The following is a 14,225-nucleotide window of genomic DNA, read 5'->3' on the forward strand; positions in this document are numbered from 1 at the left end:
TGTGTGTGTGTGTGTGTGTGTGTGTGTGTGTGTGTGTGTGTGTGTGTACGGGCAGGGCCGCTTAGGGATTATTTGTAGCTGCATTCCCATCGCTAGCAAGCAGCAGGGTCTCAGATTGGGTTTTTGGGAAGTGACTGGATTATAAGGTGCCCAGTGCCCCATACTCCTTGTGCTATGTGCCTGCACAAGCCAACACACCATTTTTTTTTTCATGTCGGTTTGAAAGAAGGGTTGTTTGATTGAATGTGGTATGAGCCTCTGAACCGGGAACATTCAGGAAGGTGGCTTAGGCTGGAGCCCAGGGTGGAGGGGAATGAAGTCAGAGGGGTAGGTGGCAGGCATGGAGCGTGGCCTTTGCTAGCTGCTGGATCCCTTCTTGGAAGAGCTAAGCTGAGCAGCCATCTCCGTTTCTTGCTGCTTGTCCGGGGCCCCTGTCTTGTGCAGCCAGGGGCTTCTTTCCTCCGGGAGGAAGGCTGGTCAGGACTGTGGCCACCAGAGGCTAGATGTCTGCCACCACCCAATCTTCCTTTTCCCTGTTTTTCTGAGTGTTTCTCTCCTTCTGCACTCTCTCCTCTGCTGGGAAGCAGTGGTTCTTTCCTGGCAGTCTGTCCTCCCTCCCAGCCAGATCTCTGGACCTGGGTCTAATTTCTTCTGACTTTCTCAGGCTTAGGCAGCTCTGCCCAGTGGCATTAGCGAGGCCCTGGGGAAGCTGAGTGGACGTTGACATGGTTCCTGTCAGGCTGTTGACCCTGGAGCTTCTGTCTGGCGCGCCTCAGCAGGCCTGTGCCGTGGAGCGTGGGGTGATGATACCCCAGACCGGGTTTTGCCTTTGACTTGCTGTCTGATGGATTAGCACCCTCACCCTGTGGTCTGCCAGCACTCCCTGGAGCTGGGCTGCTGCAGAGTTCATGCAGATGTCTGGGCTTCATGTGGACTGCACAGAAGCCGCCTCTTCTAAAATGTTCTCTTTGAGTGACCTTTGTTCTGGTCAAGGGACCTTCCGTGGCCCAGATTTAATACAATTTACCATAATTTATAAGGCCACATCTTTACCAGAGTTCTTATGAATAATTAGGCTTACAGGAGAAGGGCGGTGTGACCCAGGGTCACCTGTGGAGACCTAAGGCTCTGCTAGATACAGCACGTGCCCAGCCAGGGAGCCTGTCTTGTGAGGAGCCTGACTGCGTGTTGAGTCATGGCCCCTGTGGTTTCCGGTGCCATATGCAACCGATAAAAGCCTGTGTGTGCTGGAAGGGCCTCAGGCCAGACAGACCCGCTCCAGCAACCCTTGAGGCTTCCCGGAAGACCACAGATATACACAGGGTCATTGGAAATGCACGTATTTCTCCTTCCTGCTTCTCCTTGGGGTGCTTTGGTTTCAGGAATATGCAGGTATCTTTTGTTTGTTCAAATGCACACACGTGGTAGCTAGGTGAGTGTTTCACACGTAAACGTGTAGAAGGTTGCCATAAAACTTCACAGCTTAGTTTTCTTCCGAGTGGATGTATGCTCCCCGTCTCCATAGGCTTGTCCTCACAACAGGCCGGCTGCAGCTGAGAAGGCTCAGCTCTGGGAGGCCCAGCGGCCTACTGAGGTCCCGCCTTGTAGTTCAGAGTGGGGTCTGGGTCAGCCTACAGGGCTACTGCCAGGCTGAGCTCTTTGGGGCGCAGCGTGAAGCCTTGGTGGGCACAGTGAGGGCAGATGGTGGTAGAGCCTGTTTGTGTTTTGTTTCAGGGCCCTCTTTACCTATGAAGGCAACAGCAATGACATCCGTGTGGCTGGCACTGGGGGTGAGTATGATAAGTGAGGAAGCAGATGGGCTCTTATGGACCATCAGGAGGCAGAAGCCCGGGAGGGAGGGTGAGGCGCGTGGAGGGGAGGGAGTCGTGACGTCACTGCTCCATCTCTGCTGGCATTTCAGCCGCCACAGGCGGGAGGAAGGGCACTCAGGGTGCACAGGTGTCCCCCGCGTGTGGCGTGACTACAGTGACACCTCCCTTGGCTAAGGGTGAGCCTCCCCCACGTCAGTTTCATTCAATGTTCAGGAATTCCCTGGTGCCCTGATCGGGCCGGCTGCAGCCAGCCAGGCAGGACAGAGGCTCCCACTGAGCAGTGTGGGCCCCCTGGCACTCACAGCTCCTCCTGGCCAGCTTTGGGTTTCAGATGTTTCTAAGTGAAAATACCTTCTCCTTGGCTTTCTCTGCCTGGTGGTGCGAGGCAGCGCTGCTCTCTGTCTGTGTTGTAGTTGGAAGAGCTGAGATGGGAGATAGTCCAGCCCACTCCAGCTTGCAGGCAGCCCAAGGCCGGGCCTGTGCTGCATCCTTAGCCCTGGGCTGCAGCTGGGAGGGTAACAGTCCCACAGAGCTGGGTGCTCGTGGTGGAGGAGAAGGTGCGGACACATCCTTCCCTCTGTCCTCTTCCTGCTGGGCACACCCTTACCCAGGAGAGGTCACATCAGTGCACATTGGTCCACTGGGACAGGGTGACCTGGAAAAGTGCTACTCAAATACGGGATGATAGGAAGTGCCTCGGGAAGAACAGGCTCTTGGCCAGTGCTGGGCAGAGGGGTAGAAACTGCAGGCCCCCCACCTGATACCCCTAACTCCTCGTTCTCAAGGCCAGCTCACCTGACCTGAGTGACACGGCTTCACTGTTCAGTGCATGTTCACCAGCATGTTCTCTGCTTGCCCCATGAATGGTTCTGGTGACTTGTTGGTAGAAAACGTCTCCCTCTTTCGAGTGCCTCTCCTTAGTGGTCCTCTTTCTAGAAGGACTGCCACTGACAGTGGTCTCAGGTGCAGTGTGATGCCATAGGGGACTGAGAATTGCAGAGCTCAGCTGAGTTTCATACCACCATCCTCAGTGGTATTCACAGGCTCTGCTGTAAGAGCCCAGAGCAGGGCCTCAGGACTGCCCCAGGTTCCCTGGAGCCCTGTAGCTAAAATACCTGATCCAGGTCCTTCTCACAGTCTGAGGAGGTTTGGGACACCTGATGAGAACCCAAAACTCTAGTACATGCTGGGGCTCACAGCCTGAGTGTCAGGGGAGAACGGCATAGGGTGGTTCATTTCTATGCCCCATCACTCCCTTATCCCCACTCAGAGAGTCTAAGAGCTGAGGCCCTATATGGCGGAGAGTTAACATCTGCTTGGGACCCTCTGGGTGGCCCTGGAGTCTGAGCAGACGTGGGTAAGGGCAGGGTGACTCACATCAGGCCCTGTTATTCCAGGGCGGTTTGTGGAGTCCAGGCAATGGTAAAATTGTTGCAGAGCCCCTCCATTTGGAGGTCTGGTGCCTGCCTGGTTTGTAGCGTAAATGACATTTTTACTTCCAGAATTACGTGTGGGTTTACAGGAGTGGTTTTTAGACTAGTGTGGCTTAAAAAATCACCTGAGGTGCCTTTCCTTCCTCCCTCCCTCCCTCCCTTCCTTCCTTTGTCTTCATTGCCTCTTAGGGACTTCTCTTGTTGTGGTGAGCGGGGCTGAGGTGCTTTTCACAAATGTAGATCCTGGGTCCCATCCAGTTCTCATAAGTCAGCTTAGTGCGGGTAGTCCTAGGAATCTGGTTCAGACGCAGATGGGGCTGAGAACCCTGGTTTAGAGGCAGCTGGGGTTCCTTTTTCTGATGGACTAGGTGCCAGGGTGGGCGTGGGGTGCCTGGCCTGCCCCTGACTCTCCTTGTGACTGCTGCAGAGGGGGGCCTGGAGGAAATGGTGGAGGAGCTCAACAGTGGGAAGGTGATGTACGCCTTCTGCAGAGTGAAGGACCCAAACTCCGGCCTGCCCAAGTTTGTCCTCATCAACTGGGTATGTGGAACTTGAGGGCTTCTGAGTTCTCACCTAGGTGTGACCTGGAAAAACTCCCTTTTCTTCCTTTGTGCTTTGCCTTTTGTGAGTGGAGTGGAAGAGGACCTGACTTTAGAACAGCTTGAATCTGGTGAATGAACAGAATAGTGGATTAATTCAGTGTGGCCCAAAGAATACCTAGGGCCTTGCTAGTGCAGAATTCACTGTTCCAGCCCAGAACTACTCCTGTGAATGGACTACACACAATCACAGGGCACTCATGTTCTTGTCCCCTTCAGGGTAGTCATCCTGAGGGAGCAGAGTGCCTGGATTAGGGCTGGGAGGGCACTGGGAGTATAGGACCGGGGCTCTAGTGAAGTGGAGCCCCCTGGGTGGGGACTAGGGAATTCTAAGGCAACGCCCCACAGTGGACGCTGGTGACTGTCCTGCTCCAAGAACCTCCCTGACTCGGAGGTATGGGGGCTCACCGTGTCCTCTGCTTTGGGGTTGTGGTTTGCTTTTTCCCGGGACACAGGGAAACTGCTGAGTCCCTGGAGTGGGCAGTGGCTTTGCGGGGAGACCTGGGTCACACCGAGGAATTGGCGGGTCATGCTGGGTGTGCTGTGTTGCAGACCGGCGAGGGTGTGAATGACGTGCGGAAGGGAGCGTGCGCCAACCACGTCAGCACCATGGCCAGCTTCCTGAAGGTGAGGGCTGCTCTGTACAGGGCCTCACAGAGTTCACCAGGTCCCTAGGTTCCAGGGTGTGAGTGAGCGGGAATCACAGCCAGAGTCGGAAGTGTGCCTCACGTCCCGATGATCTGTCTGGACTTCAGGGCGTAGCCAGAGGCTGCTCTCGTCTTGCCCAGGAGGTAGCCAGAGCCACCTGCAAGCTGGCTTCAGCGGGAAGGAAGGACGAAGGACCTTGAGGAGGCCCTGCTGGAGCTGGTCTTGGGGCGGGGCTAGGCCTTGGGCTGCATTTGTTTTATAAGTACAAACTTCTAGCAGTACTAGGAGGATTTGGACGAGAAGGAAAGCTGCTTCTGCTCGCAACCTCAACGTGCATGTTCCCTTTAACGCATTCTTTCTGGTCCATTTCTGCACGTATTTATTTCAGTCATCATATAATGGAACCTTGTTTAACTTCAAAAGCATTTTGTATCAAAAAGCGTTTGTTGTTCACTTGTCAGCTTACTCTTTGCATTTCTTTGGTTACTGGCAAGGAGGCTCAGGACTTTGTTTTCTGGTTCTGCCAACGCTTCTTCAGATGCACCTCAGTTTCTCCATCTAGGAGCTGAAAGAGAAGGTCCCAAACTTATTGGTATTTAGTAACAACAAGGTCATAGTTGTAACTTCTCAAGAAGAAATCAGTAACTTGCTTTTTGTAGAAAATGTGTTTGTTTCCAGATGACTTTGAAGGTTGGATTTCATTCACTAGAAAGAAGCCCTTTAATGCCGGGGCTGTCTTACAGCGGCACAGAACAGGCCACACCGTGGAGGGCAAGGGCCTCCCACGCAGGCTGGGACAAGAGCGATGGGTTTCCCTCAGCTGGTTTTTCTGAGGCCTCGGGACGAGCGTGCCTTGGTTCCTGGCAGGGTCTCCCGACCCTGAGCGCGGTGCAGCTGTTGCGCTGTGCAGGCCGAGGTGTGCGGCCTGTCTTCTCCTGGGATTGCAATGCTGCTTCTTCATTAAGTGTCGCTCCTGCTGCAGGGGGCCCACGTGACCGTCAACGCCAGGGCCGAGGAGGACGTGGAGCCCGAGTGGATCATGCAGAAGGTGGCCAGGGCCTCCGGGGCCAACTACACCTTCCACGGAGAGAGCAGCCGCTTCCATGACACGGGCCCCCAGGCCCCGGTGGTGAGTGCTGTGTGGGCCTGAGGTGGCCGGGCAGGAGCACGCGGTTCTAGCTGTGGACCGATTCGGCCCGCCCTCAGCGCTTTCTCCCTCGGGGGCTGGGCTCCCCCTGCCTGGCTTCCGGTCCTGGAGCCGGACTGAGGTGCAGATGGTGACCCCGAGCCTGACAGGAGCAAGAGCTGCCTGCTGGTGAGGTGGGTGCTGGTGGGCATGAGGCGTGGCCTTTGACCCTGCCTGGTAGTTCCAGAGCCTCTTGTGTGTGCGCAGAGGTTCTCTGTGGGGAAATTCCATCCACCCTCCAGGCCGTGGCCCCAGAGTGTCCTGTGCCGCCCTGGATGGTGGTTGCTTTGGAGAAACTTCTGGTGGTGGACAGGGCAGGCCCCTCTGAGTTGTGGGCAGACGGACGCCTGTGGGCCTGTGGTCCGGTGCGGGATGGGAGCTGGGGTTCTTGGAGACCCTGTGGGCGCTGCCATGGCAGTCAGCTGTCTGAGGGCCCCTGTCCAGAGGCCTGCCTCAGAACTGCCCCGCCTCCAGGAATCTCAGGCAGGCCAAGGGGCCTTTCCTGCCTTGGCTTCCATCCACAGGGGCCTGGTGCAGCCAGAGACTCCTCCAGTGTTGTCTGGGGTTGAGCTTCCCCACTTGTGGTTTCCAGGGCCTTTCAGGCCCTCTTGGTATCAGTCTCCTTATGGGCCACCGGGCCAGGCGCCACTCCGCCTGTCGGGTGCCATCCTAACAGTTCTTACCTGCATGCTCTGCTCTGTCGACGACCCTGTAGTGAATTCTCTGTCCGCCTCAGGGCTCTGTGTACCAGAAGACCAACGCCGTGTCTGAGATCAAAAGGGTTGGCAAAGACAGCTTCTGGGCCAAGGCAGAGGTAAGTGCCGCCCAGGGCATGAGGATGAGAGCTGGCATTCGGTCTGGTCCCATATGCAGCAGACAGGAGGAAGTGGTTTACTCGCTGTGTCTCGGTTTTTCCTACAATAAGCTCCTAGATCAGATGTCCTTGGTAGCACCCATTCGCAGATGGTTGAACTAGGGGTCAGAGGTGTTAGGGAACAAGGCCAGGCAGCGAGTGTTGCTGTAGAGCCCACACTTGACCGCGGCCCGTGCGGGCTGCCTGGGCGGGTCCATGCCGCCGGCAGCGCCGAGGCCGAGGGGGCAGCCGCCTGCGCCTCTCCCCGCAGAAGGAGGAGGAGAACCGCAAGCTGGAGGAGAAGCGGCGGGCGGAGGAGGAGCGGCGGCGGCTGGAGCAGGAGCGCCGAGAGCGGGAGCTGCGTGAGGCCGCCCTCCGGGAGCAGCGCCACCAGCAGCAGGGCGGCGAGGCCGGGCCCCACAGGTGCGGCGGTGCTGCCCCCACCTCCTCTCTCCTCCCGAGGGCTGTCCCCCAGGGCAGGGGAGGGGGGGCCGAGGCCGGGCTGCAGCTCTTGCCTCTGCCCCTCCCAGCAGGAAGTATGAGCAGCAGGAAGTGCTTTCAAGGAGCGGAGAGGAGCAGGTGAGTCTTGAGGGCCAGAGTGATGCGTGCGGGTCCCCGACCAGCTGAGGCTCGTCTGGGACAGGTGCGCAGGCTGCCTGCGGTGAGCCGTGGTGGCCGTGTGGGTCCCTCCAGATGCACACACCCCACCCAGCAGGCCTGAGGGAGGCGCTTACTGGGAGGGGCCTGCAGCCTGCTGGGGCAGATTAGAACGTAGGACACGTGGTGTGTCAGGGCCGTCAGTGGAGAGGAGAGCCAAGGGCAGAAGCTCAGCCCGGCATGGACCTCCGCCTGATGCTGGAAGAGGCCTGTGAGCCCCTCAGCTTTGGTGTTTTGCTTCCTGACCCCCTGCACAGCTGCAGGGAGCCAGGCAGGCCGATGGCTCCCGGATCCTCATTCACTGCCGGCTCCGTGCGCGCTCCTTCAGGAGCCTGTCTGTCCACAGCCAGCACACCCACGGGAGATTTTCAAGCAGAAGGAGAGGGCCGTGTCCACCACGCCCATCTCCAGCCCCCAGCCAGGTGAGACTTTGCTCTGCGCCCAGCTGTGAGGCAGGGGAAGGCTGAAGGGGAGCCTGGGGTCCCAGGGCAGGGCCCCCTGACTTAGTGACAGATGTATCAGAAGGTGAAAGGGATGAGTAAGGAGAGCCTGTGCTCATGAGGGTTGCTTCTTGCACGGGAGCCGGGGACCTGGGTGTCCCCTTCCTGCTCTTGACGTGGTGGGACAAGAGGGGCCGTGTGTGGCTCTAGAGTGGACACCCTCCAGCCCCGGCCCTGTAAATCCCCCAACGTTGGGCTGTTAGCTGGGTCTCGGGCCTGCATCAGTCACCTCTCTGGCCCCCAAAGGCTATATCGGACTGCACTGCTGGTCAGCTCTCCAGCACTGCACGTGGCCCCCAAGGGGCTGCTTGGAGTGTACGATGTGTGTGTGTGTGAGATGTGTGCACAGCGGGTGGTATTCCTGCAGCTGCTGCATGTCCCTGTTCGCTCCCTGTATGACAGCCACTGTCCCAGAACAGGTCCACCCTCCGGGCAACACAGGGCACAGAAGGGGCAGAGAGGACTCGGCTCTTCCCCCTTTCCAGCAGTGTGATGTCTTCGATGTTTACCGTTGGTTTGCAGGCAAGCTGAGGAGCCCCTTCCTGCAGAAGCAGCTCACCCAACCGGAGACCCCCCTCAGCAGAGAGTCAGTTCACGCCACCTCAAGGCCCAGGGCAGGCAAGGCTCTCGGCTGCCCTGTGGGGAGTTGGGGGTGGGAGGGAGACGTGGCATGTCCTCTCCCCTCCCCTGGGTCAGAGTGGGCCGTGTCCTCCCGTGCAGATCTCCGCCAGGAGCCGGTGCCCAGCGCCCCTCCGTGCTCGGTGCCAGCGGAAGAGGAGGCCGTGTACGAGGAGCCCCCAGAGCAGGAGACCCTCTACGAGGAGCCTCCAATGGTGGGTTCTCTGCAGCAGGGCAGATGTGTGAAGGGCCCATGTGCCCGGAAACGCGCTCCTTGGCGGTACCCATTCCGTGGCTCCCTACCTGTGAATTACCTTGTTTAATTTTGGAGCATCCCGTGCCCCGTGTGCCCTCCCCCCAAGTCTGCCGTGAGCCCTGGTCACAGGCAGGGTTGAATCTGGGTAACCACGATTCCAGACTTCTCTTCTTCTTTCCCATCCGTGGGCAGGTGCAGCAGCAAGATACCAGCTCTGAGCGCATTGACCACTACCCGGGGCTGAGTGGGAAAGGGCTCTGTGCCCGGGCCCTGTATGACTACCAGGCAGGTAACGTGCTGCAGCCCTGCCACCTCAAACCACAGGGCCCAAGATCAGGAGGCAGGATTTGCGGACTCCCTCGAGGGGAGAGCCCTGGGGCGTCGGAAGGGAAGGCGGGAGGGTGCGAAGGGAGAGTGGGTGGGTGCCCTGCACAGCTCAGGCCTCCCCACATGCTGCGGGCAGCTACTTGCTGTCCACTGGTGTGAATCCCAGTTGCCCGCCTTGTCCTAGTGCCGGAAAGTGCGACTAGAGAAGAGGGGCCAGGCCTGGATGCCGGTGCCCCTGCTGACCCTGGGTAGAGGCCTCAGGGAGCAGGCTGATGTGTGGAAGTGCTGTGCTCCAGCCTTTCGCTGGGACAGTGAGCCCAGGGCCGGGCCCCGTAGGAAGGTGTGTGCTGGGGGAGTGGCCCCAGGAGCAGCGTCAGCACAGGCTGAGGGCCGGCTGGCCCAGGGCCCTCAGCACCGCATCTGGGCTCACCTTCTTTGCAGCCGACGAGACCGAGATCTCCTTCGACCCTGAGAACCTCATCACGGGCATTGAGGTGATCGACGAAGGCTGGTGGCGTGGCTACGGGCCGGACGGCCACTTTGGCATGTTTCCCGCCAACTACGTGGAGCTAATTGAGTAAAGGGCCCCGACTGCTGGCCGAGGCCAGGGGCTGTGCTTCCCCTCCCCTCCCAGACGCGACTTCCTCGTTGCTGGCAGAGGCGGCGTGAGGGCTGTGTACGGCACTTTTCTAGGAATGGGATCCCCCTGATGAGGGCAGGCCCTCGGGCTCCCTCTGGCTTGGGTGGCTCGGCCTCTGTTGCCCCAAATGCAGCAATAACCTGGTGATCTCCAGACGTGCTTCCAGCAGCTTCCCAAGTCCTCCCAACCAGCCTGGTCCTTGACCCCCAACAGAAGACACTGAACCAAGCCTGCTCAGGGCCAGCCTCTTAGTGACCTCTGCCCAAGGGGTACGGCACTGCCAGTCTGCGGGGGCGGGTCTGAGCAGGGGCATCTAGAGGTCTTCTTGTGCACTTGCCTTCTTTTCCTTTTCCTCTTGGCTTTAAGGGACAGTGTCTGTAGCTTCAGTGACCCTTGGGAACAGTGAACTTAGAGTTTATGACCAAAGTCAGAGTGGGTCATGACAATTTTGGTAGCAGTCTTTCTGGAACCTGCTCTGTGCTCCCCATTTCTCTGTCCCTCTGCCTGGGCTCTGGGCAGTGGAGATAGGGACAACCAAGCCCCCATCTAAGTATGTGAAGGAAGAGGTGAAAACATCAACAGACACTGCGTGTCCTTCCACGTGGCTCACTCTTGTCTGCTGGCCCCGGTGTGCACCTCAGTTGATACGGTTTAGGGAAAGTAACCATGGTGGCCTGTTCCTACTGTCTTTCCTTCTTTCTGCCCCAGCCTATCCGTGCCTGCTTCTGGAGTAAGAATTGCCCTACACCGGCCCTAGCTCCCATCCCTCCTGTTGTAGCCCTCATGTGTGCACCCTCAGACCTCTGACCAACCCTTAGCCACCTGGAGGAGGCATAAAGGTCAATGTGTGACTGCAAGTCAGCCTCCTGCATTTCAGTTCTCGGGGAGGGGCCGAGGGCCCCCCTGACCCCTGCCATGGGGAGCCTCCTCCCACGCAGGACAGCCAGTGTGCACGTGTGCCTGGAGTGAGGCACCTGCACCCACAGAGCGTCTGGGGAATTAAGCTCTTACGCTCTGGGAGGTGCCAGGTGGAAGCAGCTTGGGGCAAAGGATGCGCCGAGGGGGCTGTCGGCCCAGGTGGTGGCCAATCCCAGTGCCCCCTCCCCACCTGGCTGCAGGTGGCGTTTCCTGTCTTAGGCTGAGCTGCAGGCAGGCCTCACCGTGTCCTGATTTCTTAGGACAGCCTCCAGGGCCCACCCCAGCTATGAAAGCCCCTTGAATCAGGTATTGCCAGCTTTGAGGCCACCTGTGGGCTTGTCTGTCCCTGGACAAGGGGACCCCCGTGGGTCAGGGCTCAGGGTACCACCTTGCCCTTCCCACCCTGGGGCAACCAGGACAGTAGAGGACAACCAATGTGAAGGAAGTGGCATGTTGGCCACAGTCCTCGCTCGCCATGGGGAGGGCTGGGTCACTTGGACTCTCCCTAAGTGACCCTGGACACTCGGATTTACAGCAGGCTTGCCAAGTGGCTCTTCTGCTTTGCGGGTCATCGTAGGGGCTTGTCAGGAGCCACTCGATAGCCGGGGATAGGGAGGCTCTTGGCCTCTGTGTTCCCAGGGTCCCCACACCCAGTGGGGGAGGCTTGGGCAGGCAGCGGGGATCCGGGGCTCCAGGCCCACGGAACCAGCCCTGAGTGAGCACTGGGGGGCGGGCGTCCTGGGGCCACACTGGCCTGAGGCAGTGAGAGGACGTGCCTTTATTGCCAGAGCCCACCCTTCACTTGGCCTTGCCCTGGGCAGCCACAGCTTCCATGGCTTTGCGCACGGTCTCCTCGTCGCCCAGGAACCGCATGGGCTTGGTGGGCTTCAGTGCCTGGTCCAGCTCATACACGATGGGGATCCCCGTGGGCAGGTTCAGCTCCATGATGGCCTGGTCCGACATCCCTGGACCGGAGGAACAAGCGTCCTGAGCCCCTCCCAGCCTGTCTGCCAGGCAGCCACCTGCTCTTGCATTTAGCAGGCTTCGTGACCTTTACAGGCCACAGGGCTGTTGGCCAGGCAGCAGCCCTCCCACCCCAACAGCAAGGCCGCAGAAATGCTCCTCGAGAAGGTCAAGGCAGCCCTGAGACAGCAGCCTACAGAAATAGCTGTGGTGAACCGAGGACCTCGCTCCGGCCCGAGCTGGCCTCATCTGGGGTGACGCCATCGGCCCCCTTGGCCCAATGTGCGTTCTGGTCAGACTGGTGGGTGTTTGGGATCAGGAAAGACCTTAACCACTTGGCTTCCAGAGAGTTCTAGTTTCTGGACGTCCTAAGCAGCGGAGCAGGGCTGCTCCTGAGAAGGGGGGTGCGATAGGGACGGCGAGAAGCGCTGCCCGTGGCCGAGGTGGATGCAAGGCCCTGACAGGTGAAGAGAGTTCTCTGTGGAAACCCGACCCAACCCTGCTGGCCTCCCGAAGACCTGGCCTGGAATAGCAGCTCGACCTTTGGTATCGCTGTCATCCCGCCCAGCCCGCTGGTGCAGGGAGGCCTTAAGGGAACATGCTCTGGGCAGTGGGAGACCCCGGTCACGTTTGCCTCGGTGCATTCGTTTCTCCTGGACCAGGCTGCAGGGAGCCCCCACAAGGGAGGGAGGGCAGGTGGTCTTTCCATCTGCGAGGCTCAGCACCCGCCGTGAGGCGTCTGTGTGGACTCAGCCTCAGGAAGTCCTCAGAAAGGCGGACGGGGGCTTCCTTGGAGGAAGCCTGTCATGCTGGGAGGGGCTCCTTCCCTTTTAGTGGAAGCCAAGCTACCAACCTAAGGTCTCTGGCATTCTCCACACCCTGCACCTGTCTTTTGACTAGTCTTTTGCCCCGAGTGGGTGAGCTGGAGTGTGGGCAGGGGTGTGGGCAGGGTTGAGCAGGGCCCCACCCTCAGTCCCATATCCAGCAGCTGCCAGTGAAGTGACTTGACCAGGGTCACTCAGCAAGCTGGGATTTAGAGCCACATGGCCCTGCCTCTTCAGGGGTGGGTGTCCTTGGGCAAGATGCCACCCCTGGGCCTTCCCTCCTCTCCCCTGAGGCTTGTGTTGGGGAAGCAGGGCCAGCTGTGGACCCCTGTGCAGGGCCTGGGCCCTGGGTCAGTGGCGGCACACATTTTCACCCAGAATCTTCAGAAGGATACGTTACACAGTGTCCCAGTACACAACGGCAGTGGACGGTTCGTTCTTACAGAGCTGTTTTTTCAAGTGGTTTCTCGCCCCACCCAGTCTAGTTCACAGTTTGGAGGCCCTGCCCGGGGTGTGGATGTCTGTGAAGCCGCCTCGGCGAGGCAGCCGACACGTTTACGAAATGAGCAGCTGGGGGCTCACTGGTTCAAGGGGACGTGTCACCCCACCCGCCTCTGCCCACACCCTGTGTGAGGATGGGCCTCACCTTCCAGGTGCTTGACGATGCCCCGCAGACTGTTCCCGTGGGCTGCGATGAGCACCCTCTTGCCAGCCTTGATCTGGGGGACGATCTCATCATTCCAGAAGGGCAGAGCCCGGGCGATGGTGTCCTTGAGGCTCTCATGCGTGGGCAGCTCCCCCGGCTTCAGGCCTGCATAGCGACGTGCCTGGGGGCATCCGTGCGGCTGTTCACTCCCCAGACAGACCCCCCGACCCCCAGCCTGGGCCCCTGTCCCCAGACCTCCCCTCCAGCCCCGCACCCCAGCCACTCACCTTGCTGATGGAGTTGTAGTAGGGGTGCTTCTCATCCATGGGGGGTGGAGGTATGTCAAAGGAGCGCCTCCAGATCTTCACCTGCTCCTCCCCGTGCTTGGCGGCCGTCTCCGCCTTGTTGAGGCCAGTGAGACCCCCGTAGTGCCGCTCATTGAGGCGCCAGGTGCGCACCACAGGCAGCCACATCTGGTCCGTTGTGTCCAGGATGGTCCAGAGGGTGTGTATGGCCCTCTTCAGCACCGACGTGTAGCAGATGTCAAATTCCATCTTCACGTCCTTGATGGCATGGGCCCCCCTCTTGGCCTCCTCAGCCCCCTTCTCGCTCAGCTCCGCGTCGAACCAGCCGCAGAAGCGGTTCTCCTGGTTCCAGGTGCTCTCACCGTGCCGAACCATCACGAGGCGGTGGGTGGGCATGGTGGCGGCGGAGGGCACTCGCGGGCTGCAGACAGGGACAGGTGACCCCCAGGCGTCCCCAGCTTTATAACGATCCCCAGCCCCCGCCCCAGCCGACTGCCAGTCAGCATTCCAGGCCTGATGGGCGGCAGCAGGTGGCCGGCAGCAGAGCTGGGTGGAAGGCAGGCCGAGCGCCGGACTGGAAAAAGGGCCTCATCAGCTACCAGTCCCCACGTGCCCAGAGCCCAGGCTGGGCGGGGCTGCCGAGCAGGGCTGGGCATCAAGGGCAGAAGTCCCGGCCTCCAGCAAGCCTGAAAGGGGGCTAGCGGGAACAGGAGGACTGGCCGGGGAAAGACTCCCCCTGAGGTCGGGGTCCCGAGCCCTGTCAGCCTGCCGCCTGCTCTCGGGGGTTGCCGCTGTCGGGCAGGGGCACGGGAAAATCCTGACTGCTTCCTCCGAGTCACTCAGCGCAACCGGAGACAAGCCCGCGTCTCGGGAAGTACACTAGCCTGGTATCAGAGGGAGCCAAGGGTGTGAGTATGCATGTGTGTCCGCCCACCCACACGTGCGTGCCTAGGTGCGCGTGCACGTGCTGCGCACGTCCTACTGCATGTACACGTCCGTGTGCCTCGCGCTCACGTCTAT

The 14,225-nt window shown here is 59.7% G+C and overlaps 2 protein-coding genes across 13 annotated transcripts in view; one reads left to right on the forward strand and one right to left on the reverse strand.

The window, feature by feature from the left end:
• Positions 1–10,406, forward strand: part of DBNL (drebrin like) — a 12,461-nt gene extending 2,055 nt beyond the window's left edge. Inside the window, exons 2-14 of one of the 12 annotated variants that reach the window (XM_027124085.1) lie at positions 1,735–1,790; positions 1,922–2,008; positions 3,693–3,805; positions 4,417–4,491; positions 5,495–5,641; positions 6,435–6,512; positions 6,823–6,974; positions 7,082–7,130; positions 7,537–7,630; positions 8,231–8,326; positions 8,405–8,541; positions 8,775–8,871; positions 9,351–10,406. In XM_027124085.1, coding sequence (XP_026979886.1) covers positions 1,735–1,790; positions 1,922–2,008; positions 3,693–3,805; positions 4,417–4,491; positions 5,495–5,641; positions 6,435–6,512; positions 6,823–6,974; positions 7,082–7,130; positions 7,537–7,630; positions 8,231–8,326; positions 8,405–8,541; positions 8,775–8,871; positions 9,351–9,490 — 1,321 coding nt within the window. In that variant the 3' untranslated portion in view covers positions 9,491–10,406. The remainder of the gene's footprint in view (positions 1–1,734; positions 1,791–1,921; positions 2,009–3,692; positions 3,806–4,416; positions 4,492–5,494; positions 5,642–6,434; positions 6,513–6,822; positions 6,975–7,081; positions 7,131–7,536; positions 7,631–8,230; positions 8,327–8,404; positions 8,542–8,774; positions 8,872–9,350) is intronic. The other 11 variants (XM_027124087.1, XM_027124086.1, XR_003436607.1 and 8 more) reach the window with 11 other exon arrangements.
• An 821-nt stretch (positions 10,407–11,227) lies between these two features.
• Positions 11,228–13,654, reverse strand: PGAM2 (phosphoglycerate mutase 2). The gene is made up of 3 exons (XM_027124097.1): positions 13,188–13,654; positions 12,901–13,081; positions 11,228–11,432 (listed from the first exon to the last, which is right to left on the reverse strand). Exons 1-3 carry the CDS (start codon positions 13,599–13,601, stop codon positions 11,266–11,268), a joined length of 762 nt encoding a protein of 253 aa, XP_026979898.1. The 5' UTR covers positions 13,602–13,654; the 3' UTR covers positions 11,228–11,265.
• Positions 13,655–14,225: the final 571 nt, after the last annotated feature.

This window comes from Aethalodelphis obliquidens, unplaced genomic scaffold (genome assembly GCF_003676395.1).
Source record: "Aethalodelphis obliquidens isolate GAN/ISIS:26980383/991018 unplaced genomic scaffold, ASM367639v1 scaffold27, whole genome shotgun sequence".
NCBI lineage: Eukaryota > Metazoa > Chordata > Mammalia > Artiodactyla > Delphinidae > Aethalodelphis > Aethalodelphis obliquidens.

What these genes read in the sequence shown, in the direction of transcription:
- PGAM2 (XM_027124097.1), bottom strand. Translation starts at nt 13,601, where the DNA reads ATGCCCACCCACCGCCTCGTGATGGTTCGGCACGGTGAGAGCACCTGG. An exon ending in ACTACAACTCCATCAGCAAG is followed by an intron (nt 13,082 to 13,187) that starts GTGAGTGGCTGG and finishes GGATGCCCCCAG; the next exon opens with GCACGTCGCTATGCAGGCCT. An exon ending in CATCGTCAAGCACCTGGAAG is followed by an intron (nt 11,433 to 12,900) that starts GTGAGGCCCATC and finishes CCTCCGGTCCAG; the next exon opens with GGATGTCGGACCAGGCCATC.